Source organism: Phyllobates terribilis, unplaced genomic scaffold (assembly GCF_046119375.1).
Source record: "Phyllobates terribilis strain yellow unplaced genomic scaffold, ASM4611937v1 Scaffold_11__3_contigs__length_659146591, whole genome shotgun sequence".
Classification (NCBI taxonomy): Eukaryota; Metazoa; Chordata; class Amphibia; order Anura; family Dendrobatidae; genus Phyllobates; species Phyllobates terribilis.
Genome location: NW_027362771.1, coordinates 482,374,843 through 482,396,189, shown reverse-complemented (window position 1 = coordinate 482,396,189; position 21,347 = coordinate 482,374,843). Strand labels below are relative to the sequence as shown.

At 44.5% G+C, this 21,347-nt stretch overlaps 1 protein-coding gene across 1 annotated transcript in view; it reads left to right on the top strand.

Annotated features, from left to right (window-relative positions):
• The first annotated feature begins 295 nt into the window (after positions 1 to 295).
• The window catches only part of LCTL (lactase like), a 40,711-nt gene continuing 19,659 nt past the window's right edge, over positions 296 to 21,347 (top strand). Inside the window, exons 1-3 of the mRNA XM_073653451.1 lie at positions 296 to 410; positions 12,709 to 12,869; positions 13,199 to 13,286. Coding sequence (XP_073509552.1) covers positions 296 to 410; positions 12,709 to 12,869; positions 13,199 to 13,286 — 364 coding nt within the window. The remainder of the gene's footprint in view (positions 411 to 12,708; positions 12,870 to 13,198; positions 13,287 to 21,347) is intronic.

Genomic DNA, 21,347 nt, shown 5'->3' with positions numbered 1-21,347 from the left:
TTGCCTTTTCAGGTGACAGTTCCCACTACTATTCAGTGATCCTTGTAATGGGGCAAAGTTGAAACAAATTTTCAATAACTTTTTCTAAAAACAGGTTGTTACAATTGAGTACGAGAGAAGTTTCGTGATATTTTCATGATATCATAAATTATCAAAATCTATGGTGAATCCATGAATATAAAACAAGAAATTATGTAATTTACCTAAACTGTCTTTTTAATATCACAGATACGGAACAACTAAAAAATCTGCAGTTTAAAGATCCTGTGATCCAACCGTCAGCCGTCATAGAAGGATGTTTCCAGTGATCTTTGTGGCTCAGCTGCTGTTCCTGGCACTGTGTAGCGAGGAGGAATTTCAGTGGACACAGACCGAAAGGGGATCCTTTTATTATGGAACTTTTCCACCCAGTAAGTTTTAAGTCATGCATCTACCTGTGACAAGCACATAACTAGTGTTGAGCGAGCACTAAAATGCTCGGGTGCTCGAAGCTCGGGCCGAGCTCACCGTGATACTCGGGTGCTCGACCCGAGCAACGAGCCCAATGTTAGTCTATGGGAGACCCGAGCATTTTTGCGGCTGCACCCCCGGCAGTCTGTAGAAAGCCTATAAAGTGCCCAAAACGATAGTGACAGTGTTCAAATGACATGGGGACAGCATGGAGATCACCCCAGGAAGCATTTCTGACCCCCAGATCACTGCTGTCAACAACGTGGTCAGAGGTATTAAGCCTCTTTTACAGGCTCACAATAACACGTTCAAAAACAAAACTGAATCTGTTTTCCTGTGAAATATGTTAAGGAACATCCTTTCCAGGGTAAAGACTTGTGTATAAGGTAAAATAAATAACCAAAAACAAAAATACTCCTCCACACCTTGGGCTATGATCACAAGTAGCATTTTTTATGCGTTTTTGCACTTTCGTATTGCTTTCAACCGTGACAAATGCATTCACCGGGAAATGTCATTTTTATCTGGCCATGTGCTGTGTGACACATGCATACAGTGCTGAAAAGACATGGGAACAGCATGGGGAAGACCCCTGGAAGCATCTCTGACACCCAGGTCACTGCCTAAAAGTGCTCATACTCAGTCCGCAGCCGCCCGGCGGCTGGGTGTCCATACTTGGTCCCCAGCTGCCCCTGCGGCCGGGTGCCCACACACGGTCCCCAGCCGCCTGGGGGCGGCCGGGTGTCCGTAAACGGTCCCCAGCCGCCCCTATTTGTCCCGGTGCGCCTTATACACAAGCGCGCATACCAAAACATTACCTGTGCCCTCCCCAGTGCATTTAGTGTGAAGGATAGCTTAACCCAAAAAACGTGGACAAGTAAATGTGGCCAGGGATGGTCCATCTCACTGACGCCTTCACACTGGGTTAATATTGTGGAAGCCAGGACACAGTTGGACACTGGGATGCAACACGTCCTCCAGACATAGAGGATTGCGGGTCCTGGGTCAATCAGGCTTCAACACAAAGTTCAGAAGGTAGACAGCAGCAGTGGTCGGCCTCCTACACAACGAGTAAATTATTCATGATCATGAGGCCATCCATCTCCTTAGCTTTCTGTTCCTTGGAATGCAAGCGCATGTATGTAGTAGCAGCTAGGCCTGAGGTGGTCAGCGTTTTGGCGCATATCCTACCTCCTCCGATGATTGCTGGATGTTTTCCTGCTACTAGCTCAGTTCTATGACTCCCGTTAAAACAAAGCTTCAGGTGACGAATGATGGATGAGGTGGTGGCAAAGGAGAAAGAGCAGGAGGAACAGGGACCATTCACATCAATATCAGGCCAGTCAAGTTACCACACATGTCTTGTAGGATATGTTTCTGTACCAAAAGGAGCGGTTCGGCTACACAGTTATAGGGCATACAGTGAGTGCAATGCCTACCAAAAATTTTGAGGCACTCCAATACCCCTTGGAAGTGACATGGAGGTCAGAGGGCCTTAACTAAACCGTTTTCTCCATTTATAGCAACTGGATCTCCTGTACACTGTTGGCCTAAGCAGTGAATGGAAGGCTTTCCAAAAATTATGAGGAACTGCAATGCCCCTTGAAACAGATGTGGATTACAGCGTACTAAAAACTTTCTACCCATTATTGGGGAGTGGGTCTCCCTTAGTGTTCGCCTATGCATTGAAAAGCAAAAGCTGACTAAAATTAGGAGGAAATGCAATGCCCGTTGGAAGAGTCGTGGAGGTTAGAGGTAAATAAAAACAACATTTCAATGCCCCTTGGAAGAGCTGTGGAGTTCAGAGTGGTTTAACAAGACGGTTTTAATGCCCCTTGGAAGACTGGTGGAGGTTACAGTGGAATAAAAAGACAATATCAATGCCCCGTGGAAGAGACGTGGAGGTCACAGTAGCTTAACAAGATGATTTTAATGCCCCTTACAAGAGCCATGCAGTACAGCATATTAAAAACATTATTCTCATTATTGGGGAGTGGGTCTCCCATAGTCTTTGCCTATGCCTTCCAAGCAAAAGCTGTCACAAATTAGGACGGAGGAACTTGCAATGCCCCTTACAAGAGTCATGCAGTACAGCATATTAAAAACATTATTCCCATTATTGGGGAGTGGGTCTCCCATAGTCTTTGCCTATGCCTTCCAAGCAAAAGCTGTCACAAATTAGGACGGAGGAACTTGCAATGCCCCTTACAAGAGCCATGCAGTACAGCATATTAAAAACATTATTCCCATTATTGGGGAGTGGGTCTCCTATAGTCTTTGCCTATGCCTTCCAAGCAAAAGCTGCCAAAAATTAGGACGGAGGAACTTGCAATGCTGGAAACACGGACCAGGGTCACCCTGGTGGTATAGTGGTGGTGGAGGCTGAGGATAAGGAGAAGAGCAAAAAAACAGCCGAAATGAGGAAGCGTATACCCATGTGTGGGTGTGAAGCGGTACATGGGAATACACCTCCCGAAATAACACAGTGGATTTGACTTTATGTTACTCTGCTGTCATTTGGTGGTGATGAGAAGTCTGGCCCAATCCAGCCCTTGTTCATTTTGATAAGGGTCAGCTTGTCAGCATTGTCAGTTGACAGGCGAGTGCGCTTATCAGTTATAATTCCCCCAGCGGCACTAAAAACCCGAACCGATAACACGCTAGCGGCAGGGCAGACCAGGACCTCCAAGGCGTACAGAGCGAGTCCATTCCGAGTGTCCAGCTTGGATACCCAATAATTAAAAGGCACAGAGGAATCACGGAGGACGCTGGTACGGTCGGCAAGGTACTCCCTCACCATCTTTTGAAACTTTCCACTCCTTGTGAGAGTACTCCACGCCTCAGGGCCTGTAAGCTGGGTGGGTCTGAGAAAACTGTCCCAGAACGTTGACAGTGATCCCCTGCCTCTGCTGGATTGGAGTTGCGTCTTTCTCGCCTGTACGCCTTAGTTGGGCAACGAACTGTGACCTCTGCCGCTAGTGTGTTCAGATGGGAATTTTTTTAACAGTTCTGCAGCAAGGGCCTTCTGGTACTGCCCCATTTTTGTAGACCTCTCCACCTCAGGAATAAGAGAGTGAAAGTTCTCCTTTTAGTGGGGGTCTAAAAGTGTCACCAACTAGTAATGACTGTCACCCAACATTTTCACAACGCGATGGTCATGGTTAAGGCAGCGTAACATAAAGTCAGCCATGCGTGCCAGACTGGTAACGGACAAGACTTCCGTGTCCTCACCAAGATGACAATTGCAAAAAGAACTTCGGCACTCCATACATGAAAATATAAGAAATATTGTATCTGGACTAATGTCACTTTGAAAAATGAAGGTTTTTTGCGCATAATTTGGCCAATTTATGTGTGCCCATCAACCACGACAAGGTCACCTTCGTATGATGGGAAACTACGCTACACTACCACTGGATATGCCACTCTTGGGCTGTAAGCCTGTATGGACAATATGTCTCTGCTTGGGCTTTTAACCTACAATGTATGGGCTGGTAGAGCTAGTTAAAACCACCTGTGACTGAATGGGAGGGACACATGGTCAGAAAAAAGGCTGTCAAACTTCTAACAGTGTGAACACGTACCTGCTGCAATGCTCCAGGAGCGGGATCCCAAAAATGATTAATAGAAAAAAAGAGAGGGGTCGCTCACTGGTCTATTCGGGTGCTCTGAAGAAAAAAGTAATCTCAATTGCAAAAAGAACTTCGGCACTCCATACATGAAAATATAAGAAATATTGTATCTGGACTAATGTCACTTTGAAAAATGAAGGTTTTTTGCGCATAATTTGGCCAATTTATGTGTGCCCATCAACCACGACAAGGTCACCTTCGTATGATGGGAAACTACGCTACACTACCACTGGATATGCCACTCTTGGGCTGTAAGCCTGTATGGACAATATGTCTCTGCTTGGGCTTTTAACCTACAATGTATGGGCTGGTAGAGCTAGTTAAAACCACCTGTGACTGAATGGGAGGGACACATGGTCAGAAAAAAGGCTGTCAAACTTCTAATAGTGTGAACACGTACCTGCTGCAATGCTCCAGGAGCGGGATCCCAAAAATGATTAATAGAAAAAAAGAGAGGGGTCGCTCACTGGTCTATTCGGGTGCTCTGAAGAAAAAAGTAATCTCAATTGCAAAAAGAACTTCGGCACTCCATACATGAAAATATAAGAAATATTGTATCTGGACTAATGTCACTTTGAAAAATGAAGGTTTTTTGCGCATAATTTGGCCAATTTATGTGTGCCCATCAACCACGACAAGGTCACCTTCGTATGATGGGAAACTACGCTACACTACCACTGGATATGCCACTCTTGGGCTGTAAGCCTGTATGGACAATATGTCTCTGCTTGGGCTTTTAACCTACAATGTATGGGCTGGTAGAGCTAGTTAAAACCACCTGTGACTGAATGGGAGGGACACATGGTCAGAAAAAAGGCTGTCAAACTTCTAATAGTGTGAACACGTACCTGCTGCAATGCTCCAGGAGCGGGATCCCAAAAATGATTAATAGAAAAAAAGAGAGGGGTCGCTCACTGGTCTATTCGGGTGCTCTGAAGAAAAAAGTAATCTCAATTGCAAAAAGAACTTCGGCACTCCATACATGAAAATATAAGAAATATTGTATCTGGACTAATGTCACTTTGAAAAATGAAGGTTTTTTGCGCATAATTTGGCCAATTTATGTGTGCCCATCAACCACGACAAGGTCACCTTCGTATGATGGGAAACTACGCTACACTACCACTGGATATGCCACTCTTGGGCTGTAAACCTGTATGGACAATATGTCTCTGCTTGGGCTTTTAACCTACAATGTATTGGCCAAATTATGCGCAAAAAACCTTCATTATTCAAAGTGACATTAGTCCAGATACAATATTTCTTATATTTTCATGTATGGAGTGCCGAAGTTCTTTTTGCAATTGAGATTACTTTTTTCTTCAGAGCACCCGAATAGACCAGTGAGCGACCCCTCTCTTTTTTTCTATTAATCATTTTCGTGATCCCGCTCCTGGAGCATTGCAGCAGGTACGTGTTCACACTATTAGAAGTTTGACAGCCTTTTTTCTGACCATGTGTCCCTCCCATTCAGTCACAGGTGGTTTTAACTAGCTCTACCAGCCCATACATTGTAGGTTAAAAGCCCAAGCAGAGACATATTGTCCATACAGGCTTACAGCCCAAGAGTGGCATATCCAGTGGTAGTGTAGCGTAGTTTCCCATCATACGAAGGTGACCTTGTCGTGGTTGATGGGCACACATAAATTGGCCAAATTATGCGCAAAAAACCTTCATTTTTCAAAGTGACATTAGTCCAGATACAATATTTCTTATATTTTCATGTATGGAGTGCCGAAGTTCTTTTTGCAATTGAGATTACTTTTTTCTTCAGAGCACCCGAATAGACCAGTGAGCGACCCCTCTCTTTTTTTTCTATTAATCATTTTTGGGATCCCGCTCCTGGAGCATTGCAGCAGGTACGTGTTCACACTATTAGAAGTTTGACAGCCTTTTTTCTGACCATGTGTCCCTCCCATTCAGTCACAGGTGGTTTTAACTAGCTCTACCAGCCCATACATTGTAGGTTAAAAGCCCAAGCAGAGACATATTGTCCATACAGGCTTACAGCCCAAGAGTGGCATATCCAGTGGTAGTGTAGCGTAGTTTCCCATCATACGAAGGTGACCTTGTCGTGGTTGATGGGCACACATAAATTGGCCAAATTATGCGCAAAAAACCTTCATTTTTCAAAGTGACATTAGTCCAGATACAATATTTCTTATATTTTCATGTATGGAGTGCCGAAGTTCTTTTTGCAATTGAGATTACTTTTTTCTTCAGAGCACCCGAATAGACCAGTGAGCGACCCCTCTCTTTTTTTCTATTAATCATTTTTGGGATCCCGCTCCTGGAGCATTGCAGCAGGTACGTGTTCACACTATTAGAAGTTTGACAGCCTTTTTTCTGACCATGTGTCCCTCCCATTCAGTCACAGGTGGTTTTAACTAGCTCTACCAGCCCATACATTGTAGGTTAAAAGCCCAAGCAGAGACATATTGTCCATACAGGCTTACAGCCCAAGAGTGGCATATCCAGTGGTAGTGTAGCGTAGTTTCCCATCATACGAAGGTGACCTTGTCGTGGTTGATGGGCACACATAAATTGGCCAAATTATGCGCAAAAAACCTTCATTTTTCAAAGTGACATTAGTCCAGATACAATATTTCTTATATTTTCATGTATGGAGTGCCGAAGTTCTTTTTGCAATTGAGATTACTTTTTTCTTCAGAGCACCCGAATAGACCAGTGAGCGACCCCTCTCTTTTTTTTTTTTTTTTCTTTTTTTCTCACCAAGATGACGACTGACCATGCTCTCCTCCTCCTCCCCCCTGTCCTCAGGCCACCCACGCTGAACCGACGGTATGACAGTTGTACAGGTACTACCGTCTACAGTGCAGGATACCAGCTCCTGTTCTTCCTCCTCCTCCTCCTCCTGCTCCTCTTCCTCATTGTCCCCCAATGCACATTGGGATGAGATGAGGCTGGGCTGTGTGTAATCGCCCGCTACGGCTTCTTGATCCATCTCATCATACTCTGGCTGCAATGCCTCCTCTTTAATTCTCTGCAGAGAGCGTTGCAAAAGACAGACAAGTGGGATGCTGATGCTAATGATGGCGTCATCGCCACTCACCATCTTGGTGGACTCCTCAAAGTTTGTCAGGATGGTACATATGTCAGACATCCAGGTCCACTCCTGAGGTCTTATGTGTGGAGTCTGACCTGAATATCGACGGCCTTGTTGCAGCTGGTACTCCACAACTGCTCTCTTCTGCTCACAAATCCTTTGCAACATATGGAGGGTAGAGTTCCAACGTGTGGGGACATCACACACCAGTCGGTGTGCCGGAAGCTGCAAACGCTGCTGCAACACAGCAAGGGCGGCGGAAGCTGTAGCCGACTTCTGAAAATGAGCTGACAGGCGGCGTACTTTGACGAGCAGATCTGGCAACTCGGGGTACGATTTAAGAAACCACTGAACCACGAGGTTAAGCACATGAGCCAGGCATGGTACGCGTTTGATCTCGCCTCGCCTCAGAGCCGCCACCAGGTTATGGCCATTGTCACACACGACCATGCCTGGATGTAGGTTCAGCGGTCTCAGCCACAGATCTGCCTGCTCTTTCACAGCTGTCCACAAGCAGTGTGAGGTTTATCACCTAAGCTTAGTACTGCAGTGCTTCCAGCTTGTAACTGATGTGGTGATATCTGAGATGGAGGCTGAACATGAGGAGGAGGAGGAGGAGGAGGAGGAGGATGATGATGCGCAGGAGATGCACACTGTGGGGGAAACTCTGACTGACATAGGGCCCGCAATCCTCGGTGTGGGGAGGATGTGTTGCGTCCCAAGGTCCGACTGGGTCCCGGCTTCCACTATGTTTACCCAGTGTGCAGTCAGGGAGATGTACCGTCCCTTGCCACAAGCACTTGTCCACGTGTCCGTTGTCAGGTGGACTCTCCCAGTAACTGCGTTGTTGAGGGCACGGCAGATGTTTTGGGACACGTGCTTGTGTAGTGCGGGGATGGCACACCGGGCAAAATAGTGTCGGCTGGGGGCCGAGTACCGAGGGACGGCCACCGCCATAAGGTTGCGGAAGGATTCCGTCTCCACCAGCCTAAAAGGCAGCATTTCCAATGCAAGCAGTCGTGAAATGTGCGAATTTAGGACTGTGGCCTGTGGGGCGTTGGCTGCGAATTTACGCTTTCGTTCAAAGGTCTGGGATATGGACAATTGAACACTGCGGTGGGACGTGGACGTGGATGCTGTTTCTTGAGAAACTGCCATAACAAGTGAAGACTGAGAGGAGGGGGCATCTTTGCATGCAGTATGGACAGGGGATTGCCTTGCACGCACAACAGGGCGTTCTCTTACACGCACAACAGTGGAAGAAGCAGTGGTGACACCCGCTGACACTGGTCGTGGACACTGGGGTTCGCCCCACAAAGTCGGGTGCTTTGCTGACATGTGCCTGATCATGCTGGTGGTGGTCAGGCTGGTAGTTTTGTCACCCCTGCTGATGCTGGCCTGGCATGTGGTACAAATGGCCTTTTTGGGGTTATCAGCAGAGTCTTTAAAAAAATTCCAGACTCTGGAAGACCTACCGGTTGTACTGGCAACGTCCCTCGTGTTGGTGTTACGGGGAACGGTTGCCCGCCTTCTGTCTGCAGCCACCACACTGCTTCTTCCTGCCTGTTGGGGTACTCTGCCTCCCTCCCACTGTGTGCTGCTGGCCTCGCTCTGCTTGTCCTCCTACCACGTTGAGTCAGTTACTAGATCATCCACCACCCTCCTCCTCTTCCACTTCCGCACCACGGTCCTCCTCCTCACTTCGTGGCAATTGTGTCTCGTCATCGTCCACCTCTTGTGACATATTGCCAGCGTCGCCTTCCTGTGGCTGTGGCTGTTCAAATATTTGGCCATCGCTACATGGGATCTCCTCTTCCACCACTTCAAGCGGAGCAGGTGAGGGGCCCAAATATGGAAATGGACCAGTGAACAGCTCTTCAGAGTGTCCAACTGTGGAATCAGTTGCTGTCTGACGACACTCGGCATGGTGGGAGGAAGGAGCATCAGGGTGAGGAGGAGTATGCGGTCGAGACTCACGGCTACTAACACTTGACCGTGTGGAAGACAGACCGGAGGTGGTGGTGCCCAGGTGACTGGAACTATTATCTGCTATCCAATTAATAACCTGTTCACACTGATCAGTTCGCAATAGTGGTGTTGTTGTGTGCCTCCATAGTAATTCGGTCAAGAACTGGGAGCGAGAAGATGTGGTTGTTGGTTGTGGCACATTTTCACCTTGGCCACGGCCCCGTCCTCTGCACGCACCATCACCAGAACGTCCAGTTCCACGTCCCTTGCCATGCGCCTTGCCCATTGTAAATGAAGTAAAATAGCTTACACTCGCACTATCAATGGCAAAAGGGTAAGAAAAAGGAGATTTGAACCGTGGAAGAGGAAAACCACAGTTCTGGTTCTCTGGCCTACACCAGAATCTTTTAAACAGATACAGTACAGACCAAAAGTTTGGACACACCTTCTTATTTAAAGATTTTTCTGTATTTTCATGACTATGAAAATTGCACATTCACACTGAAGGCATCAAAACTATGAATTAACACATGTGGAATTATATACTTAACAAAAAGTGGGGAACAACTTAAAATATGTCTTATATTCTAGGTTCTTCAAAGTAGCCACCTTTTGCTTTGATGACTGCTTTGCACACTCTTGGCATTCTCTTGATGAGCTTCAAGAGGTAGTCACCGGAAATGGTCTTCACTTCACAGGTGTGCCCTGTCAGGTTTAATAAGTGGGATTTCTTGCCTTATAAATGGGGTTGGGACCATCACTTGCGTTGTGCAGAAGTCTGGTGGATACACAGCTGATAGTCCTACTGAATAGACTGTTAAAATTTGTATTATGGCAAGAAAAAAGCAGCTAAGTAAAGAAAAACGAGTGGCCATCATTACTTTAAGAAATGAAGGTCAGTCAGTCCGAAAAATTGGGCAAACTTTGAAAGTGTCCCCAAGTGCAGTTGCAAAAACCATCAAGCGCTACAAAGAAACTGGCTCACATAAGGACCGCCCCAGGAAAGGAAGACCAAAAGTCACCTCTGCTTCTGAGGATAAGTTTATCCGAGTCACCAGCCTCAGAAATCGCAGATTAACAGCAGCTCAGATTAGAGACCAGGTCAATGCCACACATAGTTTTAGCAGCAGACATATCTCTTCAACAACTGTTAAGAGGAGACTTTGTGCAGCAGGCCTTCATGGTAAAATGGCTGCTAGGAAACCACTGCTAAGGACACGCAACAAGCAGAAGAGACTTGTTTGGGCTAAAGAACACAAGGAATGGACATTAGACCAGTGGAAATCTGAGCTTTGGTCTGATGAGTCCAAATTTGAGATGTTTGGTTCCAACCCCCGTGTCTTTGTGCGACGCAGAAATGGTGAATGGATGGACTCTACATGCCTGGTTCCCACCGTGAAGCATGGAGGAGGAGGTGTGATGGTGTGGGGGTGCTTTCCTGGTGACTCTGTGGGGGACTTATTCAAAATTGAAGGCGTACTGAACCAGCATGGCTACCACAGCATCTTGCAGCGGCATGCTATTCCATCCGGTTTGCGTTTAGTTGGACCATCATTTATTTTTCAACAGGACAATGACCCCAAACACACCTCCTCCAGGAAGGAGAGTGATGGGGTGCTACGCCAGATGACCTGGCCTCCACAGTCACCAGACCTGAACCCAATCGAGATGGTTTGGGGTGAGCTGGACCGCAGAGTGAAGGCAAAAGGGCCAACAAGTGCTAAGCATCTCTGGGAACTCCTTCAAGATTGTTGGAAGACCATTTCCGGTGACTACCTCTTGAAGCTCATCAAGAGAATGCCAAGAGTGTGCAAAGCAGTCATCAAAGCAAAAGGTGGCTACTTTGAAGAACCTAGAATATAAGACATATTTTCAGTTGTTTCACACTTTTTTGTTAAGTATATAATTCCACACGTGTTAATTCATAGTTTTGATGCCTTCAGTGTGAATGTACAATTTTCATAGTCAAGAAAATACAGAAAAATCTTTAAATGAGAAGGTGTGTCCAAACTTTTGGTCTGTACTGTATATTTATGTCTGAACAGTCAGCGAGACACTCAAACTGTTTTTTTTATGGAAAAAAGGCAAAAAGGTGGATAACACCCAGATTTGAACCGTGGAAGAGGAAAACCACAGTTCTAATTTCCTGGCGTATACCAGACTTTTTAAAATAGATATATTTGTGTCTGAACAGTCACCAAGGCACTCAAACTTTTTTTATGGAAAAAAGGCAAAAAGGTGGATAACACCCAGATTTGAACCGTGGAAGAGGAAAACCACAGTTCTATTTCTCTGGCCTACACCAGAATCTTTTAAACAGATATATTTGTGTCTGAACAGTCAGCGAGACACTCAAACTGTTTTTTTTTATGGAAAAAAGCCAAAAAGGAGGATAACACCCAGATTTGAACTGTGGAAGAGGAAAACCACAGTTCTAATTTCCTGGCGCATACCAGACTTTTTTAAATAGATATATTTGTGTCTGAACAGTCAGCGAGACATTCACACTGTTTTTTTTTATGGAAAAAAGGCAAAAAAGTGGATAATACAGAGATTTGAACCGTGGAACTGCAAAACCACAGTTCTAGTTATCTGGCCGAAACCAGACTCTTTTTTAAACAGATATTTTTGTGTCCGAACACTCACAGACACACTCAATTTATTATTTTTTTTTTTTGGGGGGGGGGGGGGGGATACCAAAAGGTTAATAAGACAGGTATTTGTACAGTCTGACTGAGGAAAGAAAAAAGAAAAGAGGATTTAGATGAAAAAAAAAGGATTTTTCCTGGCCCCTGAGACTTGGGGCTAAGTCTAGCAATTTGAGCAGCAGCACACAGGACTGTAATGCAGTGTTTGCTGGTATAACTACTGTGTCTCCTATACAGCCTGCCTGACTGTCTGCCTGATATCTGGTATGGATATTAGTCCTCAGAAGGACTGTTTGTTTGATTTGGCAGGCTTTAGAGACCCTACACTACCTATTTCTCAGTATAAATCTCTCCCTAGCTCAGCAGCACTCTCCCTACACTGTCTGATCCGGAGCGACTGTGTCCAAGATGGCGGCGCCCGGTTTTAAATACTCGAGGTGACGCTGTGCGGCCAGCCAATCACTGTAATGCCCACAACCAACATGGCTGCGGCATTACAGTGACTGGCTGGCAATCCCTGCATGTTCATAGGCTCTGTAAAGAGCGCCAAACATGCAGGGCGGAGACCCGAGCTCCCGCCTGAGTAACCAGAAAATGCTTGGTACTCGCCGAACATCCCGAGTAGTGAGATGCTCGGGCGAGTACCGAGCAGTGTTGAGCATGCTCGCTCAACACTACACATAACCAGTACGCAATAGATGAACAAGCTCTTTTGGTGATTTTTGGTCCCAGATGATCATGATAGTTGGTAATTTAATTGAAATCCTTAATGTTCTTTTTCATATAGGGAAATTTAATGGGAATGGAAATAAAACGGTAGAACATTTTTGGAAATGCATAAGTTGTGCTGCCCCCTTCAGTGCTGCACTAGGCAACTGCCTACTTTGTCAACCCCTCATTTGCACCTGTCTGCACTATGTGACTGTGTATCTCTACCATACAGCTTTCATGTGGGGAGTGGGCAGCTCTGCATACCAAACTGAAGGAGCATGGGACAAGGATGGAAAAGGACAGAGTATTTGGGATGTGTTCACACATAAGAAAGGAAAAACATTTATGAACCAGACAGCAGATTCCTCATGTGATGGTTATTATAAAGTCAAGGTGAGAACATTTCATAACCACGCTGCTGCTTTTAGCTCCATCATCATGCTTATTTGAAAGAAAAAAACATGGCTGCTTTCTTCCAAAAACAGTGCCACACCTGTCCTCAGGTTGTGTGTGGTATTGCAGCTCAGTCCCATTCACTTCAATGGAGCTGAGTTGCAATACCAGATATAGCTCATGAGCAGGTGTGGAGCTATTTTTGGAGGAGCGCAGCCATTTTTTTTCCATACATCTCCTTTAATCAGGCCAATAGTCCAACATTGAAAGCTGTTCTTCACTTCAGGATTGCAGAATTACACATCTACATTGTATGTTATGTATCGCAGGATGACATCGAATTACTTAAGGAACTGAAAGTTTCTCATTACAGACTTTCTATCTCTTGGCCTCGCTTAATTCCTACAGGCATCAAAGGTGAGAGTTTATTTACTTTAATGTAATTTTATGGGAGTTCCTACAGAAAAAAATATTATCCATTTTATTAACTTTTATGCATATTTAATCCAGCAGTAAACTTTACTTTCTAATAACATATTGCTGCAATAAACCTAAGTAAGATGCTGCATTTCTGTACTGTTCTGATATACTGATTTACCATTATATGAGGTTTCTTCTACATGTATAGTTGTGTGAAAAAGTGTTTGCCCTCTTCCTGATTTCTTATTCTTTTGCATGTTTGTCACACTTTAAATGTTTCAGACCACAAAACAAATTTAAATATTAGACAAAGACATCACAAGTAAACACAAAATATAGTTTTTAAATGAAGGTCTTATTATTAAGGGAAAAAGAAATCCAAACCTACAGGCCCCTGTGTGAAAAAGTGATTGCCCCCCTCCCCCGTTAAAACATAAATTTACTGTTGTTTATAACATTTTTGGGAAGCTGAGTTAAATTTCCCTAGTCATACACAGGCTGATTACTGCCACTCCTGTTCTCAATCAAGGGATCACTTGAATAGGACCGGCCTGACAACGTGAAGTAGACCAAAAGGTCCTCAAAAGCTAGACATCATGCTGCAATCCAAAGAAATTCAGGAACAAATGAGAAGCAAAGTAATTGAGATCAATCAGTCTGGAAAAGGTTACAAAGCCATTTTTAAAGCTTTGGGACTCCAGCAAACCACAGTAAGAGGCATTATCCACAAATGGTGAAAACATTGAACAGTGGTGAACCTCCCTGGAGTGGGCAGTCCAAATTTACCCCAAGAGCGCAGCTATGACTCATCCAAGATGTGACAAAAGACCCCACAACATCCAAGGAACTGCAGGCGTCACTTGCCTCGGTTAAGGTCAGTGTTCATGACTCCACCATAAAAAAGAGACTGGGCAAAAATAGCATGCATGGCTGAGTTCCAAGACGAAAACCACTGCTGAGCAAAAAGAACATAAAGGCTTGTCTCAGTTTTGCTAGAAAACATCTTGATGATCACCAATACTTTAGGGAGAATACTCTATGAACTGACGAGACAAAAGTTGAACTTTTTGGAAGGTGTATGTCCCATTATATCTGGCATGGAAGTAACACAGCATTTCAGAAAAGGAACATAATGCCAATAGTAAAATATGGCGGTGGTAGTGTTATGGTCTGGGGTGTTTTGCTGCTTCAGGACCGGGAACTTGCTGTGGTAAATGGAACCATGAATTCTGCTGTGTACCAAAAAATCCTGAAGGAGAATGTCCGACCATCTGTTCGTGACCTCAAGCTGAAATGCACTTGGGTTATGCAGCAGGAAAATGATCCAAAACACACCATTAAGTCCACCTCTGAATGGCTTAAGAGAAACAAAAATAAGAGTTTGGAGTGGTCTGGCCAAAGTCCCGACCTTAATCCGATTGAGATGCTGTGGCATGACCTTAAAAAGGCGGTTCATGCTCGGAAACCCTCCAATGTGGCATAATTCTAACAATTTTGCAAAGATGAGTGGGTAAAAATTCCTCCAGAATGTTGTAAAAGACTCACTGTTAGTTATCGCAAATGCTTGATTGCAGCTGTTGCTGCTAAGGGAGGCCCAACCAGTTATTAGATTTAGGGGGCAATCACTTTTTCCCACAGGGCCCTGTAGGTTTGGATTTCTTTTTCCCTTAATAATAAAGACCTTCATTTAAAAACTGTATTTTGTGTTTACTTGTGTTATTTTGTCTAATATTTAAATTTGTTTTGTGGTCTGAAACATTTAAAGTGTGACAAACATGCAAAAGAATAAGAAATCAGGAAGGGGGCAAACACTTTCTCAAGTAATGGGCAGTTCCATCCACTTGGCCATCGCTTGGAATCCTGCTCTATAAGCCAAAGCTGAGAGAAACTAAGTAAAATCAGCTCACTGTCTGATGGACACAGGCAATCCAAGTGTGATAGGATCAGCCGGTATTTGACAGCATAACATGTAATACTATACTTGCCCTGTAGTGGGAGTTGCGGGGTACATGCAAGTTTATACAATCCTTTCTTTGGCTGCTGATAACAGGGGGTTTCAAGAGTCGATGCACAATGGTCAGCCAAGACTGCTTCCTAATGATCAGTGACTTGTAGTGGCTTAGATATTAAGGCTGTGTGCCCACGTAGCGTTTTTCAAGCGTTTATGCTGCGGAATTTCCGCAGCGGAAACGCTTGTGAAACGCTAGGTAATCCGCACCCCATGGTCCCCAAGGGGATTCCGCATGTTCTATGCACATGCTGCGGATTTTTCCGCAGCGTTTATGCTACGTACAAAAATCCGCAGCATGTCATTTAATTTTGCGGAAGTGCAGCGGAACTCCCGCCATTGACTTGCATTGAAATGCATAGAAACCGCGACTGTACATTTTTACAAGCGGCTTCTATGCGTCTCTATGTGCGGATGGTACCCAGTTCTGGAGGAGAGGAGACTCTCATCCAGACCTGGGTACCATTGTACCTGTAAAAAAAGAATAAAATAACAAATAAAGTTTATACTCACCTGTCCGGCGTCTTCTCTCTGAATGCCAGCAGCGCTGAAGGACCTTCGGTGACGTCACAGTCATGTGACCGCAGGCCCTTCACCGCTCTGTCTCGCGATATGCCGGCAGCCGGGAACCAGCCAGGAAGCAGCGCTGCAGCACTCGCCAGGGCCACGGGGGTGAGTATAGCTTTATTTGTTTTCATTTTTACGGTTCACACTGTATAAATCCATGCTGTTTGCATGGATTTATATAGTGTGACCTAGTTGTCAAGCACTTTCCAAGTGATGCTATCGCCTGGAAAGCGCTTGTCAATCTGCATGCGGAAACGCATGTGAACCCGCATGTGGATCCGCATGTATTCTGCAGGAAAAACGCATGCACAATCTGCATGCGTTTTTTTCTGCCAGGGAGATGCAGAAATGCTGCAGAAATTTTCTGCTTCATTTCTGCATCGTGGGCACATAGCCTTACAGTGAGACCTACAAACGGGAGACATTGAATGTCTGCAAATACGTTCAAAACAGTACAGCAAATTATATGCTTACTTTTCTGTAGTCATCTCAGTATATGGGCTCATACTCATATGCGAGAAAAACAGACGAGTGCAATCCAATAAAAAATCGGATTTCACTCGGACCAGTGTTATTCTATGAGGCACATCTCATCTGTGATTTTTTTCTCAGCTAAAATCAGACTGAGAAAAAAAATTGCAGCCTGCTGCGTATTGCTGCGTATCTCGGACGAGACTCGCCAATGCAAGTCAATGGGTGCGTGAAAAAAAATCGCACAGCACACAGATCATGCGAGTGCCGTCTGATTTTCATGCACCCGTCTCCTTGAAAACTAGCAATTCATCAGCCGCGTACAGTAAAATCACAGCGGTACCCGACATTATAGAATAGAGAGAATAGCTATACACACATAGAATAGTTAGATAGAAAGATGTCAGTAATATATACAGTACAGACCAAAAGTTTGGACACACCTTCTCATTTAAAAAATGTTCTGTATTTTCATGACTTTGAAAATTGCACATTCACACTGAAGGCATCAAAACTATGAATGAACACATGTGGAATTATATACTTAACAAAAAAGTGTGAAACAACTGAAAATATGTCTTATATTCTAGGCTCTTCAAAGTAGCCACCTTTTGCTTTGATGACTGCTTTGCACACTCTTGGCATTCTCTTGATGAGCTTCAAGAGGTAGTCACCGGAAATGGTTTTCACTTCACAGGTGTACCCTGTCAGGTTTAATAAGTGGGATTTCTTGCCTTATAAATGGGGTTGGGACCATCAGTTATGTTGTGCAGAAGTCTGGTGGATACACAGCTGATAGTCCTACTGAATAGACTGTTAGAATTTTTATTATGGCAAGAAAAAAGCAGCTAAGTAAAGAAAAATGAGGGGCCATCATTACTTTAAGAAATGAAGGTCAGTCAGTGTGAAAAATTGGGCAAACTTTGAAAGTGTCCCCAAGTGCAGTTGCAAAAACCATCAAGCGCTACAAAGAAACTATCTCACATGAAGACTGCCCCAGGAAAGGAAGACCAAGAGTCACCTCTGCTTCTGAGGATAAGTTTATCTGAGTCACCAGCCTCAGAAATCACAGGTTAACAGCAGCTCAGATTAGAGACCAGGTCAATGCCACACAGAGTTCTAGCAGCAGACACATCTCTTCAACAACTGTTAAGAGGAGACTTTGTGCAGCTGGCCTTCATGGTAAAATAGCTGCTAGGAAACCACTGCTAAGGACAGGCAACAAGCAGAAGAGACTTGTTTGGGCTAAAGAACACAAGGAATGGACATTAGACCAGTGGAAATCTGTGCTTTGGTCTGATGAGTCCAAATTTGAGATCTTTGGTTCCAACCACCGTGTCTTTGTGTGACGCAGAAAAGGTGAATGGATGGACTCTACATGCCTGGTTCCCACCGTGAAGCTTGGAGGAGGAGGTGTGATGGTGTGGGGGTGCTTTGCTGGTGACACTGTTGGGGATTTATTCAAAATTGAAGGCATACTGAACTAGCATGGCTACCACAGCATCTTGCAGCGGCATGCTATTCCATCCGGTTTGCATCAATTGGACCATCACTTATTTTTCAACAGGACAATGACCCCAAACACACCTCCAGGCTGTGTAAGGGCTATTTGACCAAGAAGGAGAGTGATGGGGTGCTACGCCAGATGACCTGGTCTCCACAGTCACCAGACTTGAACCCAATCGAGATGGTTTGGGGTGAGCTGGACCGCAGAGTGAAGGCAAAAGGGCCAACAAGTGCTAAGCATCCCTGGGAACTCCTTCAAGATTGTTGGAAGACCATTTCCGGTGACTACCTCTTGAAGCTCATCAAGAGAATGCCAAGAGCGTGCAAAGCAGTCAAAGCAAAAGGTGTCTACTTTGAAGAACCTAGAATATAAGACATATTTTCAGTTGTTTCACACTTTTTTGTTAAGTATATAATTCCACATGTGTTAATTCATAGTTTTGATGCCTTCAGTGTGAATGTTCAATTTTCATAGTCATGAAAATACAGAAAAATCTTTAAATGAGAAGGTGTGTCCAAACTTTTGGTCTGTACTGTATAATTAGTACAGTGACTGTGCTGCTTACTGTACATGTAATTTATTGTTAAATTAAAGAATTTAAAAAAAAAAATGGCGTGGGGTCTCCCGTAATTTTATTCTCTAGCACAGTTTAAGCGGACAGCTGTGGGCAGATGTTTGTAGCCTGGGAAGGTGGTAATAACCATGGAGCTTCCCAGGCTACTAATATCAGCCCCCAGCTGTATATTTAGTCTTTACTGGCTATTAAAATGGCGGACACCAAAAAAATTGACGTGGGGTCCCCCTATTTTAACAGCCATCAAAGGCTATGCAGACAGTTGGGGGCTGATATTATTAGCCTAGGAAGGGGCCATGAATATTGGCCCCCTCCCAGACTACAAACACCAACTCTCAGACGTCCCATAAATGGCGCATCCATAAGATGCGCCTATTCTGGCACTTAGCCTCTGCTCTGCCCATTGCCCTGTGGTGGTGGCAAGTGGGGTTATAGAGCTGAGGTTGATGTCAGCTTATAATGCCAGCTGACATCAAGCCCAGGTTGGTAATGGAGAGGCGTCTATAAGACGCCACATTACTAACCCCATAGTGAAAGTGAAATGTGAAAAAAAAACACCCACACACAGAATGAAATATTTTATTTGAAATAACACTCTGACTCCTTTAATAGTTCTAAATTAAACCCTTCTTACCATTACGCCCATTCCTCTGAATCCCATGTCAGCTGTAATAAAAAATAAAATAATATACCAACCTCGTCCTTACCTTTCCAATGTGAAGAACATAATCCATTTGTCCCGCAATGGCTCCAGCTCTGCTACATCTAGATGGCAGGCTGCATAGTAGCTGGACGCAACCATCCAGCCTGCCATTCTGCAGAAACACTGAGGAGCGCATGCTTAAGCACCTCAGTGACTCGCAGTGCCATCATCAAGTTGAGTGGGGTTCATATCATATGAACTTCGTTCACTTCACGGACGTCAGCGCGAGCGTGGGAAAGTTCTCACCATGCATGCGCTGACATCATTTGACGGCACCGCGAGCTTGAAAACTTTCCCAAAGGCTAAGTATACAGATGGGGGCTGATATTAGTAGCCCGGTAAGCTCCATGGGTATTACCCCCCTCCCAGGCTACAAACATCTGCCCCAGCTGTCTGCTTACCCTCTGCTAGAGAATAAAATTACGGGGGACCCCACGCCATTTAAAAAAACAAACTTTAATTCAACAATAAATTACATGTACAGTAAGCAACACATGCAAAACTCAGAATATATATCTCACTCACATATTTATAACTATGTATATATATATGTCTGAATTTGTGTATGTATCATATATATATATATACACAGTACAGACCAAAAGTTTGGACATACCTTCTCATTTAAAGATTTTTCTGTATTTTCATGACTTTGAAAATTGTACATTCACACTGAAGGCATCAAAACTATGACTTAACACATGTGGAATGATATACTTAACAAAAAGTGGGAAACAACTTAAAATATGTCTTATATTCTAGGTTCTTCATAGTAGCCACCTTTTGCTTTGATGACTGCTTTGCACACTCTTGGCATTCTCTTGATGAGCTTCAAGAGGTAGTCACCGGAAATGGTTTTCACTTCACAGGTGTGCCCTGTCAGGTTTAATAAGTGGGATTTCTTGCCTTATAAATGGGGTTGGGACCATCAGTTGTGTTGTGCAGAAGTCAGGTGGATACCCAGCTGATAGTCCTACTGAATAGACTGTTAGCTGCTTTTTTCTTGCCATAATGCAAATTCTAAGTAAAGAAAAACGAGTGGCCATCATTGCTTTAAGAAATAAAGGTCAGTCAGTGTGAAAAATTGGGCAAACTTTGAATGTGTCCCCAAGTGCAGTTGCAAAAACCATCAAGCGCTACAAAGAAACTGGCTGACATGAGGACCGCCCCAGGAAAGGAAGACCAAGAGTCACCTCTGCTTCTGAGGATAAGTTTATCCGAGTCACCAGCCTCAGAAATCGCAGGTTAACAGCAGCTCAGATTAGAGACCAGGTCAATGCCACAGAGTTCTAGCAGCAGACACATCTCTACAACAACTGTTAAGAGGAGACTTTGTGCAGCAGGCCTTCATGGTAAAATAGCTGCTAGGAAACCACTGCTAAGGACAGGCAACAAGCAGAAGAGACTTGTTTGGGCTAAAGAACACAAGGAATGGACACTAGACCAGTGGAAATCTGTGCTTTGGTCTGATGAGTCCAAATTTGAGATCTTTGGTTCCAACCACCGTGTCTTTGTGCGACGCAGAAAAGGTGAATGGATGGACTCTACATTCCTGGTTCCCACCATGAAGCATGGAGGAGGAGGAGGTGTGATGGTGTGGGGGTGCTTTGCTGGTGACACTGTTGGGGATTTATTCAAAATTGAAGGCATACTGAACCAGCATGGCTACCACAGCATCTTGCAGCGGTATGCTATTCCATCCGGTTTGCGTTTAGTTGGACCATCATTTATTTTTCAACAGGACAATGACCCCAAACACACCTCCAGGCTGTGTAAGGGCTATTTGACCAAGACGGAGAGTGATGGGGTGCTACGCCAGATGACCTGGCCTCCACAGTCACCAGACCTGAACCCAATCGAGATGGTTTGGGGTGAGCTGGACCGCAGAGTGAAGGCAAAAGGGCCAACAAGTGCTAAGCATCTCTGGGAACTCCTTCAAGATTGTTGGAAGACCATTTCCGGTGACTACCTCTTGAAGCTCATCAAGAGAATGCCAAGAGTGTGCAAAGCAGTCATCAAAGCAAAAGGTGGCTACTTTGAAGAACCTAGAATATAAGACATATTTTCAGTTGTTTCACACTTTTTTGTTAAGTATATAATTCCACATGTGGTAATTCATAGTTTTGATGCCTTCAGTGTGAATGTACAATTTTCAAAGTCATGAAAATACAGAAAAATCTTTAAATGTGAAGGTGTGTCCAAACTTTTGGTCTGTACTGTATATATAT